Source organism: Conger conger, chromosome 5, assembly GCF_963514075.1.
Source record: "Conger conger chromosome 5, fConCon1.1, whole genome shotgun sequence".
Classification (NCBI taxonomy): Eukaryota; Metazoa; Chordata; class Actinopteri; order Anguilliformes; family Congridae; genus Conger; species Conger conger.
In genome coordinates this window covers 64715640-64735197 of record NC_083764.1, presented here as the reverse complement: position 1 = coordinate 64735197, position 19558 = coordinate 64715640, and the positions used below count along the sequence as shown (strand labels likewise).

The 19558-nt window shown below is 49.4% G+C and overlaps 2 protein-coding genes across 5 annotated transcripts; both read right to left on the bottom strand.

Annotated features, from left to right (window-relative positions):
* Window positions 1–717: 717 nt before the first annotated feature.
* LOC133128022 (RNA-binding protein MEX3B) lies at window positions 718–7139 on the bottom strand. Of its 2 annotated transcripts, XM_061241232.1 has the most exons (3): window positions 7040–7139; window positions 5692–6513; window positions 718–3116 (listed from the first exon to the last, which is right to left on the bottom strand). In XM_061241232.1, the coding sequence occupies exons 2-3, from the start codon at window positions 6179–6181 to the stop codon at window positions 1720–1722; spliced, it is 1887 nt and encodes a 628-aa protein (XP_061097216.1). In that variant the 5' UTR covers window positions 6182–6513; window positions 7040–7139; the 3' UTR covers window positions 718–1719. The 2 variants fall into 2 exon arrangements, with proteins under 2 accessions (XP_061097216.1, XP_061097215.1); XM_061241231.1 differs by having other exon boundaries at window positions 5692–7111.
* A 726-nt stretch (window positions 7140–7865) lies between these two features.
* On the bottom strand, window positions 7866–17666 carry mbd3a (methyl-CpG binding domain protein 3a). 3 transcript variants are annotated; one of them, XM_061241233.1, is made up of 8 exons: window positions 17461–17666; window positions 16924–16992; window positions 15586–15745; window positions 13497–13634; window positions 12994–13084; window positions 12171–12348; window positions 10698–10856; window positions 7866–9986 (listed from the first exon to the last, which is right to left on the bottom strand). In XM_061241233.1, exons 1-7 carry the CDS (start codon window positions 17472–17474, stop codon window positions 10703–10705), a joined length of 804 nt encoding a protein of 267 aa, XP_061097217.1. In that variant the 5' UTR covers window positions 17475–17666; the 3' UTR covers window positions 7866–9986; window positions 10698–10702. The 3 variants fall into 3 exon arrangements, with proteins under 3 accessions (XP_061097217.1, XP_061097219.1, XP_061097220.1); XM_061241235.1 differs by having other exon boundaries at window positions 16924–16989; XM_061241236.1 differs by lacking the exon at window positions 16924–16992 and having other exon boundaries at window positions 17461–17664.
* Between the last annotated feature and the right edge of the window lie 1892 nt (window positions 17667–19558).

The following is a 19558-nucleotide window of genomic DNA, read 5'->3' as shown; positions in this document are numbered from 1 at the left end:
AGTCATGTGCCAGTATGTGACCCATCATTCACAGTTCAAAACACAAGTAGAACAATAATACGAAAAAAACAAAAAAACAAAATCAAAACCGCTTAAAATAACGGGCGCCCGTCTCTCCTCCCATGATCCTCGGGGGGGGGGGAAGGAAACGCAGGGGTCAAAGGTTAAATGACTGTTGAACCTCAGTGCAGAAGGTCAGTGCGCGGTTAGCCTCGTTAGCGCAGATCTTTCCGTTCAGGGCAGCTAACAGTCTGAAAAGGCAGCAAGCAGAGAAACAGAGGCCAGCCCCCAGAGGAGGACAAGCAGGTCTGCAGTCATTTGGCCGATGCAAGTCATTTTCACTAAAAAAGGTAACGCGTTTAGAAAACTATCTTTTTTTAAAAAAGCTATCTGCGGAGATACAGACCCTCTTCACTGTAGCTTTCGTCCGAATTAAAATCAGCGTCCCTGGTGAACAGAACGGAGCCTCTGGCTGAAATGGGTACGGTAAAGGGGCGAACGGTAAAGGGGCGAACGTTTCGCCTCGTTTCGACGCGTCTGGGGAACGACTGAAGAACAGAGGTGTGGGGAAGGAAGCAGTCTGACTACTGATAGCTCTGAATCATCTTACAGCGCTTTACTGGATTATTCATCCTCCACTGGACATGAGCCCATGACAATAGATGCCCATTCTCAATATCATAGAGATCTCGAGATTTGTTCCATTAGCATTTAAAAAAAGATTTTTTTTTTTTTTTCCTTTTTCTTTTTTTTTTTTTTTTTAATAGCACGAAAATCTTCCTGCAATATTTTGGTCTGATGTTGTGGTGCTATCCTTTGTTTCAGTTTGTAGCATTGTGTACATACACGAGGAGGACTAACAAGAGGAAGGGGTTCCCATAAACCTCGCCCAAACCTTCGAGCCACGCCCCGTAGTGCACTCCAGACTGGGCGTGGTGGCCTTCTCTTCAAAAGGATTCCCGCTTAAAACGGAATTTAAAAAAAGAACAAGAAACAAGAAAGGTCCTTCCTTTGCCTTACTCAAGGGTCCCCCAAAATATTGCCATCCGACATGCAAAAAATGCACTAAAATCTGTACAGGATAAAACTCTGCTTAAAAAAATATTTAACCAAAAAAATCTGATCCCCGTCCTATTCAGGAATTGAACATCTTAAAAAAAGCATTTTAAAAAAGTGCACCAGACGTCTCTTTCCTGCTCAATTGAAAAATACGAAAGTCTCAAAAGGACCTGCTGTGTGTGACGCACGCAGAGACCTGAAGCTCCACAAAATACGTGTGTATATACGTACGTACGTATAAACACACACATATATACATATGTACACACAATATACACACAAACACACCAAACTGCCTCAGGTTAATGCCTGGAGATAAGACACTGATATCATTCCAAGTTGCAAGTACCACCCTGAAAACTAACCAACCAATCACTCACACTCACACGTTTCAACAGATTCTCTTTGTTTCCACAAAAGGGAGAAAGAAATAAAAACCCCAAAAAACATTGGTAACATTGTCAAGTCTGTAACAGTTGCATGGCGTTCAGCGCTGCCGAGAAGTCGCTGTCCGCGTCGGACGGTAGTCGCGGCCGCTAGCACGTTAGCGCATTCGTTAGCGCACGAGTTTAGCGCCCACCTGTTCCACAAACCGCCGCCGTCAGTGGAGGGAGAGCCCGGGGCAGCGGGGGCCCGTCCCGGGCCGGTCGGGGGGCGGGTTTAGGAGAAGATGCGGATGCACTGGGTGGCGGGGGTGCGGCAGACGGGGCACTCCGGGTCGGAGGACTGGCAGATCTGCCCGGCGCAGTCCATGCAGAACAGGTTGTGTCCGCAGGGCACCAGGGCGGCCGTGACCTCGCTCTCCAGGCACACGAAGCAGTCCCTGTTAGCCGCCACCGCTAACCCGGCGGCCGCGGCCCCGCCCACGACCACCGCCGCCGCCGCCCCGACCCCCCCGGCCTTGAAGCGGCCGAGCAGGCCCCCCGCGGCGCCCCCCGCCCCCCCCTCCGAGTCGGTGGGCGAGCCGCCGGGCAGCGAGGAGGCGGAGCAGGAGGACGAGTAGCCCGTGGTGCTGCCGCCGCTGCTGCTGCTGCCGGCCGAGAAGGAGGCGGCGCCGCCGCCCTGCAGCCAGGAGAGGGCGCTGAGCGGGTCGCTCTGCGCGCGCCGGGCCAGCGGGTGCTCCAGCGGGGGCTCGGCGGAGGGCAGGGTGGGCGAGAGGCGGGGCGTGGTGCCGCCGGCGCTGGGGCCGCTGCTGTTCCGCCGCTGCTGCGGGGGCCCGCCGGCCCCGTTCACGAACGGCGCCCAGATGTTGGCGGCGCTGAACTCGAACCCCAGCTCGTCGGCGGGCGCCGGGGGGGGCAGGCAGGGCGCGGGGTCGCCCGCGAACGTGAACCCGCCGCCCGCGCCAAAGGGGCTGGTGGGGCTCCCGTTCTCCGGGGGGCCCTGGGGGGCCCGCGCGCCGGCCGAGCTGGGCTTCCGGCCGGGGGCAGGCGGGGGGGGCGGCGGCGGGGGCGGGGCGGGCGGAGGGGTGGGCGTGGCGTGGTTGCCGCGGGACCAGAGCGCGGCGCCCAGGCCGAGCGAGCCCAGCCCCTCCAGGCTCACGTCCGTGCCGTTGCTGTGGAAGTCGTTGTCGCCGCCCTGCAGGTCCACGAAGGCGCCGGTGCGCAGCGTGATGTGCGTCTCGATCTCCTCCCGCGCGCGGTCCACGTTCTCCGGCATGCCCGTCACCTCGAACACCGGGTCCTTCTCGCGGCTGGGCGTGACGATGTAGGTGTGCGTCTGCTGCTGGATGCGCTTGATGGTGGCCCCTTTCGGCCCCACCACCAGCCCCACCACGCGGTACGGCACGCGCACCTGGATGGTGGTCTGGCCCGGCAGGTGCGGGGGTCCCGGGAGGCTGCCCGCGCCCCCGGCCGCGCCCGCCCCGGCCCCCGCCGCGCCCGCCTTGCAGCGGGACGCGCGGATCATGGAGAAGTGCTCCGCCGCGGACAGGATCTCACGCTTGGCCATCTCCACGTCCTCGCGCCGGCCCGTCACGATGAACACCGGCTCCTCCCCGCGCACCGGCGTCTTGATGTACGTGTTCGTCTTCGCCCGCAGGGCCTTGATCTTACAGCCTGGAGAGAGGGAGGGGGACAGAGAGAGAGAGAGAGAGGGAGGGAGGGAGGGAGGAAGAGAGGGAGGGAGGGAGGGAGGGAGGAAGAGAGGGAGGGAGGGAGGGAGAGAGAAAGAGAGAGAGAGAGAGAGAGAGAACAGCGTTAACGTCACGGAAACCTAAAGCCACTGACGTAACAACAACAACAAGAACAGGGCCCTGTTCCATAAAGTAGGATTACGGAGTTAGCTGGATAACTGCACAGAAGGATGTTTTCTTTTGTGTTTTTCCATCAAACTGCCCAGGGAGTGGAGATGACCATAATGGCTAAATCTGGGCCATTTTACTATGCGTTTATTAATGTGTATGGTCCATTCTACTAAATAAAAAAATATTTATATTTAAACAGCCATTCTGGATTTTACTCTGTGCAATGATCCAGCTGACAAGGTAATGCAGCTTTGTGGAATAGGGTCCAGGCCTTTCAGCCCAGAAATGCTCGCCACTGAAGTGTACCTCCTGCTCAGACTGCCTACAAACTAAACCTACAGAGAGGATCCAGCAGCATATCCAGAGCCTGCTCTGAAAAACCCCCAGCAGAATGGTGATGTCATCAGCAGGGGGAGGGGCCTATTACACTTCATCACAACAGAAAGACCAAGCAGGAAAAGGGTACTTTGTGTATAATTGGTTTCCTTGGTTGGGGACTTTAGCATTTTACTAACTGTAGACTAACCATCAGCAAGTGAGGCCTTCCACACTGTAGGTAGTGGGCGAGGGTAGAGGTGGATTGCAAAACATTACAAAAATAATTTATCGAGGGTATGGGATACAATATGCCCTGTTGACATTCATGTAAATAAAATGTTGAGCCTGATAAATGCACTGTACTAGCTAGTGTGCAGGCAGTTTGAAAATATCCAAACTTCCAATATGAATATTTTTACAAGGGCAGGGGTGGTGGACAGGGAATGCATCATCTTAAGTGGGTCATGGCCTTGCAACATCTGGGATCACCTGACAAAATACGCGTTTGAAGATGATGACTAAAACACCGGTCTGCTCCCAATACAAAGACAAAAGTGCAACTCGGGTCTTAAAGACGGGAAAAAAATAAAAATCAGACAGCCACATGTTTTTTTTTATGTTCTCAGGTCGGTTATGAAATACACCACATGATCGGTGCATTATCGTCCCCGGGAGAATTTAAACTGAACTCCGGTCTCGGTTGGGTTTCGTAGATCGGGGCCCGGACACGGTTGAGACAACCTGTCTGGCAACGGCTCCAAACAGAGCAGACAACTGAAGCCATTATTGTCCCATTAGCGCGCGGTGCACTGCACCTTTAAATATGGACAGCGCATGTCAGACAGCCAATAGCGTGTGGAGTCTGTGATGTCATCGTGAAAGGCAGAAAAGCATGGCTTTTTCAAACAAAGAGAACAATGCAATAATGCTAGTACTACAGTAACGGACTAGCATATCCCGACAAGAGCGGACATAACATTTCAGGTTAATTGAGGAGGACAGATCTATCATGCCTCGGCTTAATATTTTAGACGGGGAGGCGATTCACAAGTGGGCAACAGAAGTACCGTTAGCCACAACCTGAAAACACCGCCCCACGCCCGTGTAGTGTGCCATTCGGCCGCCCTGCCACAAAGCGAATGGTTACATCACATCAGGGCAAACTTAACCGATGGTCACTTTAAACTAAAAAACCGCTACCGGTTAGCCTACAGTATTGTAACATATTAATAATTTAGCCGTTGCTTATATTATTTCAAACCAAACCAGTGCGGTTCCTTTGTTTGGGACCAACAGGCTAGCTAGACATGTCCAGACTGCCGACAATCTACTGCTTTGTCTGACCGTCTAGGCTCCCTCGCCCCTCCCCCTCCCCCATAAAAAAAACTAACTAGCTAGAGCTAGCGACCTAGGTTTTTATGCGTTCCGAGACAGCGACTGCTAGGGAAATTAATAGGACCATGCTCTGCGAAAAACCTAAAATGACCGTAGACATCAAGCTAACACACTAGCTGCCATGTAACACGCACAGCAATGCTATAGGCCGCGGTGAATAAGCAGCAGAAGAACTGCTGGGAGCCGCAGCGTGCAAACAAAGAAAAGCGCCCAAGTGTTCAGTAGCAAAGCGGGCGATAAAGACGTTTCCCCGTCTCCCAGACTCACAGCGATCACTCCGACTTAATCGACCGCCATCAAACGACAAACACTGACTCATTTTGGACAACAGCGGACTTGTCTGACCGAAAACGCCAGGTCCTGCAGAACAAAAACCAAAGGAAGTAGCGGTAGCTAACGCAGCCACATACTTTAGCATGCTGCATCAGACCAAGCTTCAGAACTAGCGTAAGTTTGCAAACTGGCCAGTCGCATAATAGTTTAACTTGCATGCTAACTTCCTTTATTCCGTGTTGATTAACGGAAACGGACCACTTTTGCACACTGCTTCTTTCTAACGTTTGGAAAGCACTATCGTGTCACGCATTAGCAACTCGTAATGAGGAATGCACGCTGATCAATAATAAAGTGATACTGTGTGCCCTATTGATAAGTTTGCACGCGCCGCGTCTCACCTTGCCGTCCGACGATCTCTGCAACGTGCTCGGAGCTGGGCACTGGAACGCACTCGGTCATGTTGACGCTCCGTTTTCTGCTGCAAAGCACGGAGCTCGCCTCTCCCAGCATGGAGTGCGAGTGCGGGCCGGGCATGTGGTATCCCCCCGTCCCGTAGTATTCCGGGGACGGGGAGCACGACGTCGGCGACCCGAGAGAGCCGTTGGGGTGGTCGAGCATTTGCAAGCCGACGTAACCGCCTCCCACGCCATTGCAAGCCTCGGAGATGGAGCCCGGGCCATCCAGGGTGTCCACCAGCCCGGCTCCGGCGACACAGTCCCCCTTCTCAACAGCCATGAGCGACAGCTGGTCGAATGCGAAGCGGAGCGCTTCTTGGTGCTCTTCGTCCCGGGACTCCGCGTCTGTGTCCCCGGCCAGGCTGACCCCATTGTGCTGCGCGTTCACAATCTCGTGTTCCATCATTTCTAGGTGAAACAGGGGGCTAGGCATAGTCCCCGAGTTTTAGCATCAGACTTAAGCCGCAATGGAGCTGAACCCCCCCTCCTCCTCCTCCTCCTCCTCCCGAATCCCAAGCAGTTTCCGCAAACTGGTTTTTAAAAAAGAAAGAAAACTGCACGTTCAACTGTCCCGACACAGATCAAAGGCATACAAAGTTAGCCAGCCAACTGGTCCGTTTTTGCAGAACACACCGCGCTCCCCCTGATGTCACTTTAATCCAGTCTTCTCGTTCTGTATTGTTGCCGTTTGCACGTCTTTCAAATGTTGCCCAAAGCTGTCATCATTTTAAGCAATTATCTCTGTCCGCTAGGTCTTCCGCACTTCTGGAAACAAACAGTGGTTTTCTTTGTATTTTCACCGAGTTACCCCTGAAAAGATAGTATAACGACTAACTTGAATAGTTTTGGATAGCTGGCTATTGATATTTTGTTCCCAGTTCGCTAGTCACGCTGTCCCCTTTGTTTGAGAATAACACTGCTGGCTAACTAGCTAGCTTGCTAGCAAACAGCTGAACAAATTCATATATAGCTAGCCAGCAAGTCAATTCACAGCCAGCAAATAACTAAAAAAATTGTTTTTGTTATCGACGTGAGGAAAGCTTTCACTCACTTTTCATTCTCACCACCAAATTCTCCTCCTATCGGTTCTTTCTTTGCCACAGGGATGCAAGCAGGGGAATTTGTGGGGGGCGTTGGAGGAAAAAAGCTTAAAAACGCACGAGCAGGACCGTGAATCGCTAAGTCTACCTCGTGCGGATTTCCAGCTTTTATCGTCCCACCATCCCACCTGATTTATTTGCCCCCTTTTTCTTTGGATTTCCTTTGAACTATCTCCCAAATTCCTCTGTACCTTAACCGCTTTCTCCCTCTCTCCATCCGCCGCCGTTGCCTTTGTCTCGCCAGGCGCACGCCGCTCTGCCCGTCTCCCTGCACACAGCGTGACGTCACTCGCAGCACAACAATGGGTTCAAAGGCCACGCAGAGCGTGCACGCAGCAGAAGAGGCACGTCGTGCGTGCGTTGGCCGACGGGAAGACGAGGATTTTTCGGTGTGAAGGATTTTTACTTTTTACACGAGTTAGTGATGAATGATTAGTGGTGAATGCAAGTAAATTGTTCCGTCTCATTCTTCTCCAGATACTCGCTCACGTAACAGGCCATTCCACGGCCAACTGCCTGGCTCACAAGTATGCAGAACAAACGAACTATTCCATCACAGGAGTCAGATATTTACTGGCTAACAGTAGATTAAGAAACTCCGGCATGCCAGTAACTTTATACATTCAACATTGTAAATATATTTAAACTCCGATTACAACAGTTTTTTGTTAGTTTTTTATTTTTTATTGGGCTACTGCGATTGGCCGCTAACATGGAACTATACCTGCCCTTGTCTGCTCATCTTCAGGAGCGAGATGCTTCTGCAATTTTAATTGTCATTTTACCGGACACCAGAGAAACTTGACGTTGCTGTGGCACCGTCGTCATAGCACAATTACTCGACATGTCTGGTAATTCCTCTCTTATGATTCCAGAGTTTAATGGATTTTATCGCTTGATATCGCCTGACGTTTCAAGTAATTACGTACTCGGGCAAGACTAGACCAAACGCACAGCTGAGAGATGTAAACTCAACGCAAACATTTAACACAAAAAGAGACACTGTACCAGAACAAGTTAGTTTACTTTTTTAATTTTTTTTTTTTCCCAAACAAAATCTCAGCAGTAAAGGCTTGCTGATGCGAATCTCAAAGCACAAATCACTTTGGGTTTCTCAGGTCTACATCTTAACTGAAGCGGAAACTTCATTTCCTAAACTGGATTTGAACCCCAAACTGTGTACAGAGCTTGGAGTAAAAACAGAAAGAGGAGGAAAAAAAAAAAGTTGACAAATATTTAAATTTAAATTTTACAAAATAACACATTGAAAGATTTTTTAAGGAACAAGTGGCCCCACTTCTTAAACATTCCACACCACTAATCAAAGATTTAAGAATATAAAAGCTGAAAGATAAAAGCAGAGCAAAGGGGTAGGGTGTTGTGGGAGGGGCAGCACCAAATTTAAACTGCGTAAAGAAATACTTTCTAAAGTCTATTTAACAGAGAAAAATACATGCAAGGTAATAACAGAACTAGTGTTAAATTAAACCGACGTCTACAAACACTCCCGAGTTTCCAGCACCTTGTTTTGTTCCAGAAAGAATTCTCAGTAGGTAGCTCCATTGTGATGTCACAAGCTACCTTGAAAGCAATTGGCTCGGACTCATTGTGGAGGGAGCCATTAACCAATCGTATGTTAAAATAACAGTTCACCATACATGCCTCCCACCCTCAATGTGTAATGAAATGTACATCTAAAACAAAAACAAAAAAAACACTCAGCCTTTAGTGTCTCAAGGAACAAACCTCAGTGTAACTTATTGAATAGACTGGTCTACCTGCATTGCTGATTTTTTTCCCCTCCACTTAAAGCATATATACTTTATGGACTCCCACATTTATTTTGTCAAAAGATGCCCAAGGCACGTTCCTTCCCCCAGTGATGCCTGGAAGGCAGCAGGTTCAGCTCAGCCAGCCACAGATTACGTGTACATGGGCTCCTTCTTCGCAGACAACTTTTCTTAAACGTATTTGTATCAAATCTATCTGTATCTATGTTGCCGAGCTATAGCTAGTTTGCTAATCTGTCGCTATTAAGTTTTCTAGTTCTACAAGCTGCTGCCTTCCAGGCGTCACCGAGGGAAGGAGAGTACCTTGGGCTCAAAGGAAGCAACAACAGAGAAAAAAAGAAAAGAAAAAAAAACTGGCACAGGAAATTGCTCCACACAGGAAGTTGTCACTCGTCAAGCAGGCCTCTGTAGGCGTTACTGCTGCCCTCTAGTGGCTCCTGTCTGTCAGTGCACATCTAGAGCAGGAGCACAAGGAGTGTGATGGGAGATAGGGGGCGAACACTGACAGGAGTGGCACAAAACCAGTGGTGTCCAACCCTGGTCCTGGAGAGCTACTGGATCTGCTGGTTTTTTGTTTTTCACCTGAAAATACTCACCCCTGTTGAGACCCAGGTAACCAGGTGAGGCGAGTTAAATGTGTAATCAGCTGCTCTAATTGATTAATCGAGTGCAGAGTAATAATTTAAACCAGCAAATCCTGTAGCTCGCCAGGACTAGTGTTGGAGACCACTGTGCTAAACTGAACACAGGACTCACCTCCACTCCAAACTGAATACCAGTGTTTGAGGTTGTCGCTTTTGTAACATACACTGAAGTGTAACCTATTGAGCTGTAAGAACTTGTGTTGGTGGATAGGACTACAGAAAAGCTTGACATGATCACAAGGTTATGCCCTACTTGGCCACCGCGCATTCCCAGATGACACACACACACACACACACACACACACACCAAAATCCAAGATGTGGAAATGTTAAAAGAAAATGCAATTATATAATTAAAAGAAAACATGGAAAACTGCTCAGATCTGCTGAAACTCTCACACAACCGTATAATGAAAATGTTTTTATATAAAAAAAAAACAACAACTATTAGCCACTAATCAACCTGAAGGATTCAGGATTGCAGCACAAGTCCTTCATGGTGGAAAGAGGGGAGGTTGCCATGTTGTCAGGGAGGGGGAAATTGGGTAGAGTCCGTGAGGTGGTGGTTGCCATGACAGCTGTTGCCGGGGAGGGGGGATTGGGGAGTCTGAGAGGTGCCGTTTTGGGGGCAGGCAGAGAGACGACCCTGGTTGGGTTCCACGGGATGCTCCGAATTTCAGGCAGCTCAACATCGCCCCCTGGGCCTGCAGCAGGGAAGAGCAGGAGAACAGCTGCTGGATTAGCAGCCCCGGGAGACGGCAGAGCCACACTGGTCTCTGTGCCCACCTCAGAATCAGCAGCCAGTCCACAACACAGACTTAAAGGCCCACACGCATCAGCGTTCTCGTCCACATGGGGAATCGTTTTACAAACAGCTCAGAATTTATTATCATTATTATTATTCTTTTTTTTTTTTTTTACTTGGATCCTGGATTATGGAACATGAATCGCAAGCTCCAGGATGATATGAAAAGCTGAAAAATACATAAATGTGCGTGCGGGCCGTTGATGGCGTAACACACTGTGTGCATGAAGTGCTGAAGAGCAAAAACCCCCAAAACCCCACAGCTTCTGCACCTGTCCCCCCCCAAAACCCCCAGAACCCCCCCCTCCCCCCAAAACCTCCAAACCCCCAAACCCCAGAACATCCCCCCCCCCCCCCCCCAAACCCCAGAACCTCCCCCCCTCCCCCCAAAACCTCCAAACCCCAGAACACCCCCCCCTCCCCCCAAAACCCCCAGAACCCCCCCCCCAAACCCCAGAACCTCCCCCCCTCCCCCCTCCCCTCCCCCAGAACCCCCCCCCCCAAACCCCAGAACCTCCCCCCCTCCCCCCTCCCCTCCCCCCAAAACCTCCAAACCCCAGAACACCCCCCCTCCCCCCTCCCCTCCCCCCCCAGACCCCAGGGGGCGCACCGTGGCTATACCGCCTCCGTGTGGTCGTCGTCCTCGTTGCGCTCTGCGTCCTCGCGCCCAGGCTCCTCCCGCTCCGCCTCCTCCACGTGTGCCAGCATGTCCGCCATCAGTGCCTCCTCCAGGCGTTTCCTCACGCTCTGCACCAGCTCCTCCTGCTTCCTGCAGAGCCGCCCGCCGCCACCGGGGGGAGCCACACACCACAGCGCGCCGCGGTCAGCCGGGTCCTCAAAGAGCCGGGGGCCCTGAGCGCTACGGGCTCGTTCCAATCGCTCATCTTCCCCATCCCCCCCTTTTCCCCCCCCATTTCATTTCCTCACCATTTTTATCTTTTTATCTCCTCCTCGCTCCACCTGTCAGGAGAAGCTAGACAAATACGTGAAGATGGAGAAATGGAGAAAACGCGAACTAGGCAAATTTAGCGCCCTTGCTCCTTCAAACGTCAGTTGGAAGCCGTGTCAGTTTAGACGTGGCAAAGGTGTGGCAGATGGGGAGAGGTGGATCCACAGGTCGATCATTTATAAGTCAGGCTTTCCCAGAACAATACTGAAATAACAGATTGGGAGTCCCTAACTTCTACTTCTAGCCGCGAGAAGGAACATTGAAGGGTCCTTAACAATGGCGGACCTCGATCGATTTCCAGGTCAGGAGCAAGAAAAATTTTAAAAATAAGCAACTGGAATGATCCCAAGAGAGTCAAACCAAGATGGCCACCCAACATTCTAAAAAATGCAGCTTGACCATGCAGACTTGAAGTAAAACATACTTTTCAGCATTTTTTAAATGGTTTTTAACTTTCAATAAGAGTACACGTCTTTTTGTCCCAGGACTAAAGTTCACACTGCTGACCCATTCTTACAGTTTTGTTCTTTTTAAAAAAAACATGTTTAGTGAGTATGAAGAGAAATAAACAATGCTTAGACATACTCCGTTTAGGTTGACTAAGTGTACATGTTGGCATGCACCACCGGCTTGCTAAAGCGCTAGCGGTCTGTTACATTTACAGTCGCTCTATAACAAGCATGCAGCCATCTACACAGATTTTAGCTGTAGCTAGCTGCAAGGATAGCTGACGAATGCCAGCATGCCAGTTAAAAGTCCACACTGTTTTTAAACATTTGACAGCCTTGAAGGCTTTAACATAAGGACGGCTCTCTCGACGTGCAGACAGGTATGCCATTACTAGTGACCAGCAGAGACATTTTGGGTCTGTAAACTTGTGCGTTACACACTAGCATCTATCTGGGGGACACGAACACAAGGGCTCACACACTCTCTCACACTCTCTCACACTCTCTCACACTCTCTCACACTCTCTCACACTCTCTCACACTCTCTCACACTCACACACACTCACACACACTCACACACACTCACACACACTCACACACACACACACACACACACACACACACACACACACGTGTGTGAAGCACGAAGGGGCGGTGACACAGTGAAGCGGTGTTGCCGGGTTACCGTATGTCATCGTCCGTCACCATGAAGGCCTTGCAGAGGGGCTGCGTGGTGTTGAGCCACACGCCAGGGTTCTTCTCCACGGCAACGGAGAGCTGGCCCGTGATTGGAGCAGCGCTGGTGTGCAGGGCGCTGGCGATGGCCGACAGCAGCGTCTTATCCGTGCAGCCGGGGCCCACCCCTGCGGGCAGACCGCCTGCGTCAGAACCTGGGTCACACCTGCTCTGCCACGGAGCACACTACAGCTGGGGGGTCTACTGTCCCTGTAGGATTTCACTCCAACCCGAACAAAGCCCAGCTAGAGCAGGGCTGTCCAACCCTGTTCCTGGGGGGTCTACTGTCCCTGTAGGATTTCACTCAAACCCTAACAAAGCCCAGCTAGAGCAGGGCTGTCCAACCCTGTTCCTGGGGGGTCTACTGTCCCTGTAGGATTTCACTCCAACCCGAACAAAGCCCAGCTAGAGTAGGGCTGTCCAACCCTGTTCCTGGGGGGTCTACTGTCCTGTAGGCTTTCACTCCAACCCTAACAAAGCACACCTCATTCTACAGTCCAGTAGGTTTTCATTCAACGAACACCTCATTCAACAGCTCGAGATCTCATTGCGCTGCCAACGAGTAGAGTCAGTAGTAGATATTTCACCCTGGTCCATACACTAGAGATGGGACAGCCAGGCCTCAACCAAACCTAAAACGGAAGAAGCAGCCGCGTGTTTTCAGTGACACGCCAATTTCAGCCAATCATATCGTTTCGGCTCGCAACCAGGTGTCTGATTAGCTTACAAGTCAGGTGACTGCTATAGCTCCTTCCCCACCGCCCGTCACTCACTCTGCAGTCCCTTGGGCAGGTCCATGGTCTTCACCAGCTCCTCGGCGATGTCGAAGGCATTGAGTCCGCTCAGTTTCTTCTCCCAGAACAGCTGTGGGAACACGGCGATGAGCACACGGACCCAGGGGTGTCAAACCCAAACGCTGTCCTCGTGTGGCCGATGTCTCCGGGCCGCGGGAAGGTGGACTTTTACATTACGTTACATTACATTACATTACGTGGCATTTAGCAGACGCTCTTATCCAGAGCGACGTACAACAAAGTGCAAATCAAACACAAGAACAAGTGCAAAGTGGACCTGACAGGACAGTACTGTTCCAAGTCCGAGTGTAAACATACAGAAATTCAGAACCCTTGAAGAATACAATCAACTTTCAAACTAGCATACCACAGTTGGCAGCTAGAATACAACAATACAACAGCCAATAAAAACAACAATACCTATACAAGTAACGATATCTATACATAAGTGCCATTACGGTCTAAGGCTAATCACGACTTACCTGTCTGGGCTGGTCGATGGCTTTCTGGGGGTCACTTTTCACCTTGTTGCTGGGGTGATTGGTCACCTTGGTGACAGGCTGTTTGAAGATGGATGCCGTCTGTCGGACCGGGAGGGAGGTGTTCAGGTCCGGCTTACCCTGCAGCACGTGGACCACAGACACACAGAGACACACACACAGAGACACACACACAGAGACACACACACAGAGACACACACACAGAGACACACACACAGAGACACACACAGAGAGACACACACACAGAGAGACACACACACAGAGAGACACACAGAGAGACACACAGAGACACACAGAGACACACAGAGACACACACAGAGGAGGTTCAGGGAGCAGAAGGTCACATCTGAACAGTCCAACACATCAGCACTTCTCGAGTTTTAAAAGTGCTGACACTTATTTCTTTACCCTACTGCTATGAACAAAGAGAGAGAGGCCATACACTCTTAAAAGCTGTCAAAGAACTTCTCATCCTGCAAGGTTGACAGCAAAGAGCTTCTGAAGACCAGCTACTCTTCATCTCCCTTTCTCTCACTCATTCCACCTCTCTCCTTCATTTTCACTCTCCTTCCCCCAGCCCTCTCTGCCTGTGGCTTTTTTTTCTTTGGGTTTGTTTTTTTGTTGTTGGTTGGTTCTTTTGAAGTTGTCATTTCTGTGTTTGAACAATGTCCCAATAAAGTGAGTTCTCAATCTTCTCTCTCTCACCTTGCTCTGGCTGTTGTCATAGCAATAGCCTCTCTCTCACCTTGCTCTGGCTGTTGTCATAGCAATAGCCTCTCTCTCACCTTGCTCTGACTGCTGTTGTCATAACGATAGCCTCTCTCACCTTGCTCTGGCTGTTGTTGCCATAGCCTCTCTCCCAACTTGCTCTGGCTGTTGTTGTCATAGCGATAGCCTCTCTCTCACCTTGCTCTGGCTGTTGTTGCCATAGCCTCTCTCTCAACTTGCTCTGGCTGTTGTTGTCATAGCGATAGCCTCTCTCTCACCTTGCTCTGGCTGTTGTTGTCATAGCGATAGCCTCTCTCTCACCTTGCTCTGGCTGTTGTTATCATAGCGATAGCCTCTCTCTCACCTTGCTCTGACTGTTGTTGTCATAGCGATAGCCTCCCTCTCACCGTGCTCTGGCTGTTGTTGCCATAGCCTCTCTCTCAACTTGCTCTGGCTGTTGTTGTCATAGCGATAGCCTCTCTCTCACCTTGCTCTGACTGTTGTCATCATAGCGATAGCCTCTCTCTCACCTTGCTCTGACTGTTGTTGTCATAGCGATAGCCTCTCTCTCACCTTGCTCTGGCTGTTGTCATAGCAATAGCCGCTCTATCACCTTGCTCTGGCTGTTGTTGCCATAGCCTCTCTCCCAACTTGCTCTGGCTGTTGTTGCTATAGCGATAGCCTCTCTCTCACCTTGCGCTGGCTGTTGTCGCTATAGCGATAGCCTCTCTCTCACCTTGCTCTGGCTGTTGTTGTCATAGCGATAGCCTCTCTCTCACCTTGCGCTGGCTGTTGTCATAGCCTCTCTCCCAACTTGCTCTGGCTGTTGTTGTCAAAGCGATAGCCTCTCTCTCACCTTGCTCTGGCTGTTGTTGCTATAGCCTCTCTCTCAACTTGCTCTGGCTGTTGTTGTCATAGCGATAGCCTCGCTCTCACCTTGCTCTGGCTGTTGTTGTCATAGCGATAGCCTCTCTCTCACCTTGCTCCGGCTGTTGTTGTCATAGCGATAGCCTCTCTCTCACCTTGCTCTGGCTGTTGTTGTCATAGCGATAGCCTCTCTCTCACCTTGCTCTGGCTGTTGTTGTCATAGCGATAGCCTCTCTCTCACCTTGCTCTGGCTGTTGTCATAGCAATAGCCTCTCTCTCACCTTGCTCTGGCTGTTGTTGTCATAGCGATAGCCTCTCTCTCACCTTGCTCTGGCTGTTGTTGTCATAGCGATAGCCTCTCTCTCACCTTGCTCTGGCTGTTGTTGTCATAGCGATAGCCTCTCTCTCACCTTGCTCTGGCTGTTGTTGTCATAGCGATAGCCTCTCTCTCACCTTGCTCTGGCTGTTGTCGTCATAGCGATAGCCTCTCTCTCACCTTGCTCTGGCTGTTGTTGTCATAGCGCAGCCGCTGTCGGGTCTTGCTCAGCTTGTTCATGAGCAGCTTTCCGGTGCGGAAGTCGATGGAGCTCAGGTCCATGGAGTTGCCAAGGTAACGGGCCAGCTGTGGCTTGCTCCGGAACTTCTTCCCGGTCGGGCTGCACATGGCGGGGGGGGGGGGGGGGCATTTAGAGAGGGGGAGAGAGGGGCAGGGGGGTTGTAGCAGGGATCACCCCCCGAACCCCCAAACCCCACATTCTCTACTCTCCCCAAAACAGTCCATAAAAGAAGCCCAACGAGACGAACACGGTAACGTGCAACAGGTCATCCACGCAGCCCTTCGCAGCCATGGGCAATTCAACGGGATGGGGAGAATAAACGTATACATGCATGCGCTAATAATTGTGAAGCGATCCCCTCCACAGAGTGATGCGCATGCAAATCATTCACGTGCCTGCGATTAAGCAAAACGCAACAAACAGTACCCAAAATAAATACGAACGCAAAACAAAATCCACTAAAATGTGTGCCATTAAGAAACGCCTTTTGAAGAGTGTTCCAAGTACACAGCTATGCTCAATAGTCTAAAAAGAAAGTACATTGGCCCCCCTAAAAAAGTTAAATGTTTACCTACAGATTAAATTAATCAATCCAACTAAACCGTTTTCCAAAAAGGACAGTAGACGGTAGAAATAACTGCAAATAAATGCAAAAACCGTCTGAGAACACAGAATGATTAGTGAATTAGCCCTTTAATGTAAGCTATAACGATTCTTCGTAAGTCGTGACATTAATTATCCGTGACACGTGCATCTTTTTTTGACCTGCGGGTGTCAACGACCGTAGATCACTGTAGATTCTTGCTCCTGGAGAAATTAATCGTCTCATCCACCACACAAAGGGAACTAGCATTTCAACTGAAACAAAAACGCAGCTCGTAAAGGCCCCGATATTTTACAAAACTGTTTTGTTTGCGATCTACAGGTCCTATTGTTCCAATCTATGGTACCATAGTTCCATGTAGTTCTTTTCTGGTGTTGTTACCGAAAATACAACCGTCTATAATTCAGACATACGGCTTCCGCGGAGTTACTTCATGCAAATGATGTGTTGTGTGAACTTTTAACACAAAGGAATTGTTGAGTGATTGACACGGTGCTGCCGCGGGGACGTCGTGCTATATTACACACACACACAGCACGACACATGCACAATTCAACAGCCGCAATGAAAGCAAGTCGCGTCAACTGCTCAGGCGACGGACACACAAAAAAAAACGGCCTGGCGTGCGCATACCACACACACAGCACAATAAATAATGTCATCGGAACGATACCATAAATTATATATCCGACCCGCCTCCCCCCCTGCTCGCTTCGGTTCATCATCCTCTTCCTCGCTTCTGCTATGAAAAAAGAACAATACAAACGCGTCGTTTCCTACATATTGCGAGCAGTTCAATGAATTCAGGTGGCTAACTGATAAGCAATGTAGCTAGCTGGCTAATCAGCAAGGTAAAAAGATGGCTGGTTAGCTAGCTAGGCAACTAGCTATGCTATTAGGACCGAACTTATTAGCTAGCTAGCTAGGTCGCTATCAAACAAACTCGCCGAGCGACTATCACGTGATAGTTAGCTAGCGAGTTAAGCTAGCTGGTTAACCAGCCCCTTAGTTTACTTAACTAAACCAGCACTACTCGTAATGAAAGCCAATTGCACTAGAATTGCAAGGTACTCCATCTGTGTCAACCCTTCGCCCCATACCTGCCTGTAGAGCTCAAATCACCCCTCTCTCCTTATAGCCCAGTGCCTAAAATAATAGACATCGTTTTCCCTGCAGACAAGCCCGACTTCGCCGTCCCGTGCAAACGCACCTTTTCCTCTCCATGGTTCCCGCAGGGCCCGCGTTAACGTGGTTCTGCTTTGTCCTTTTCGTCTCTCGGCGATTTAGCTAGTTGGGAAACAAGCCGAACAGGCGACGCCGCCGCGCTTTCCCTCTTCAAACTCACTATGAGCTCCACCGTGCTCCTCTCTTCCACTCTCTTGTCGCATCCCCCTCTCTTTTGTCACCCCGTAGATCCCTCCGCCGCGCCCACCTCTTTACTGTATGTACGCTCTACGCATAGAACTGTATCTATGCCTCTGCGTGCCAGCGTTCGGGACAAGGAGCGCCCGAAAAAGAACACATCCGCGATGAATGAACGCAATCGGCTTGACTGTAAGATGTAGCCACCTACACCAAGCTCACAAAACGCGAAATAAATCCTACATAAATGGTATTGGCGTGGCTGAGATGCTATTGTTAATAGTGAATGGCACGTGTTATGAACTCTATTACCACACAACACGAAGCTGAAGAACTTTCAATTGAATATATTTATAATATATAATAATATATATAATTAATTTACATAGGTCTACATTTACTGTTTCTGGTAACATGGGTGAAGGTGCAGTTTATTGTAACATTTTGAGATAAAATAAGCCGTTGTGCCAAATAGTTTGCCACGATGTGTGTTTAAAGTCTGTGTGATTATAATTTATCGATGAGACTAGCCAACATTTTTGTAGCGTGGTCTCCATTAGTTGTGCAAGTATTAATGTTGTATGTGTAGTATTGATGTCAATAGTGAACGGACAAGTCATTTGTATCCATTACATTACATTACATTACATGGCATTTAGCAGACGTTCTTATCTAGAGCGACGTACAACAAAGTGCTAAGAGGACCTGAGAGGACAGTACAGTTCCGAGTCGTAGAGTAAACACAGATAATCAGAACCCTTTGAAGAGTACAATCAACTTTCAAACTAGCATACCACAGTTGGCAGCTAGAATACATTGAATACAACAATACAACAGGCAATAAAAAACAACAATATCTATACATAAGTGCCAATTACAGTCTAAGGCTAATCATGGTGGTGAGTTAGGGAGGGAAAGGTGTAGCCTGAAGAGACGAGTCTTCAGTCTGCGCTTGAAGGAGGTCAGAGACTCTGCCGTCCATACGGCACATTTATCCAATGCTTACGTTTACCTTGCCTGTAGTCTCAGAAGATCTTTGATAGACAGAATATGAATGCAGTCTTTTTCAACAAAAACAAAAGTAGGCTTGTGTCCCTGTGTGCAATGTTTATTGTGTGTGGGGGTTATCAGCTGGTACAACATTGCATTTTTTAATGCAATTGGTTGAGTTTACTATATGCTTCCTGTGTCAGCTAAACTTAATTGGCTTGATTTTTAACTTTGATGCACAAAATAAAAAGATTCCAAAAACACACACATGCCAGATAGAACTGTTACATCTGCACTTAGATAACTTGAGTGCAGTACCCTGCAGTGCTGCTTACAAAGTAAAATAGTGTGCATAACCAAAACAAGTTGGCCAATTCGATTCTGGATCCTGATTGGTCATCCAGTAGCAAACCATTAAAGGGTCCCATATTGTCGAAGATGACATTTCCCTTGCTATGTGGATTATAAAAGAGTTGTTGAAGGTGCTATAAAAACAGTGTGAAAGTATAAAAACACACAGTCGCCAAATAAATCTTGTGAAGAAAATGTGCATTTAAACGAGCTGCTTGGACTTCCGCGAAGTTATGACATCCCAACAATACGATCGCGTTTGCTTCAGCACGGCCAACCGGAACCGATCCAAGCGCTCGGCGTTCAGTTTGTTGGAGCTAGCCAGCCAATCAGAACAGAGGTTCATTGATTATCAATGGGCGTTACAAAGAAAGTCATTGAAACGTCCTGTGCTTGGCCAGGCTCCTGAGAGGCGCTGGAGAATGGACATTTAAAACTGTACTTAAAAGCACAGTTTGTACATTCGATTTTATTTCAAGCAGAAGGAGGTGATAGTTTTGCAAAATGATACGATTTGTGTTATGAGCATATCGGAGAAAATTCACAGAACAAGGTGTTCTGTCAAAATCAGACTAAACCATCAAACCATTACAGTTGAGCAAGCT

Excerpts from the sequence above, each read along its gene's own strand:
- LOC133128022 (XM_061241232.1), bottom strand. The coding sequence starts at position 6,181 with ATGCCTAGCCCCCTGTTTCACCTAGAAATGATGGAACACGAGATTGTG. Across the intron at positions 3,117-5,691 it reads AGAGATCGTCGGACGGCAAG|GCTGTAAGATCAAGGCCCTG; the intron begins GTGAGACGCGGC and ends CCCTCTCTCCAG.
- mbd3a (XM_061241233.1), bottom strand. Across the intron at positions 13,085-13,496 it reads CCATCGACCAGCCCAGACAG|CTGTTCTGGGAGAAGAAACT; the intron begins GTAAGTCGTGAT and ends GTGTTCCCACAG. Across the intron at positions 12,349-12,993 it reads CCTGCCCAAGGGACTGCAGA|GGGTGGGCCCCGGCTGCACG; the intron begins GTGAGTGACGGG and ends GTCTGCCCGCAG.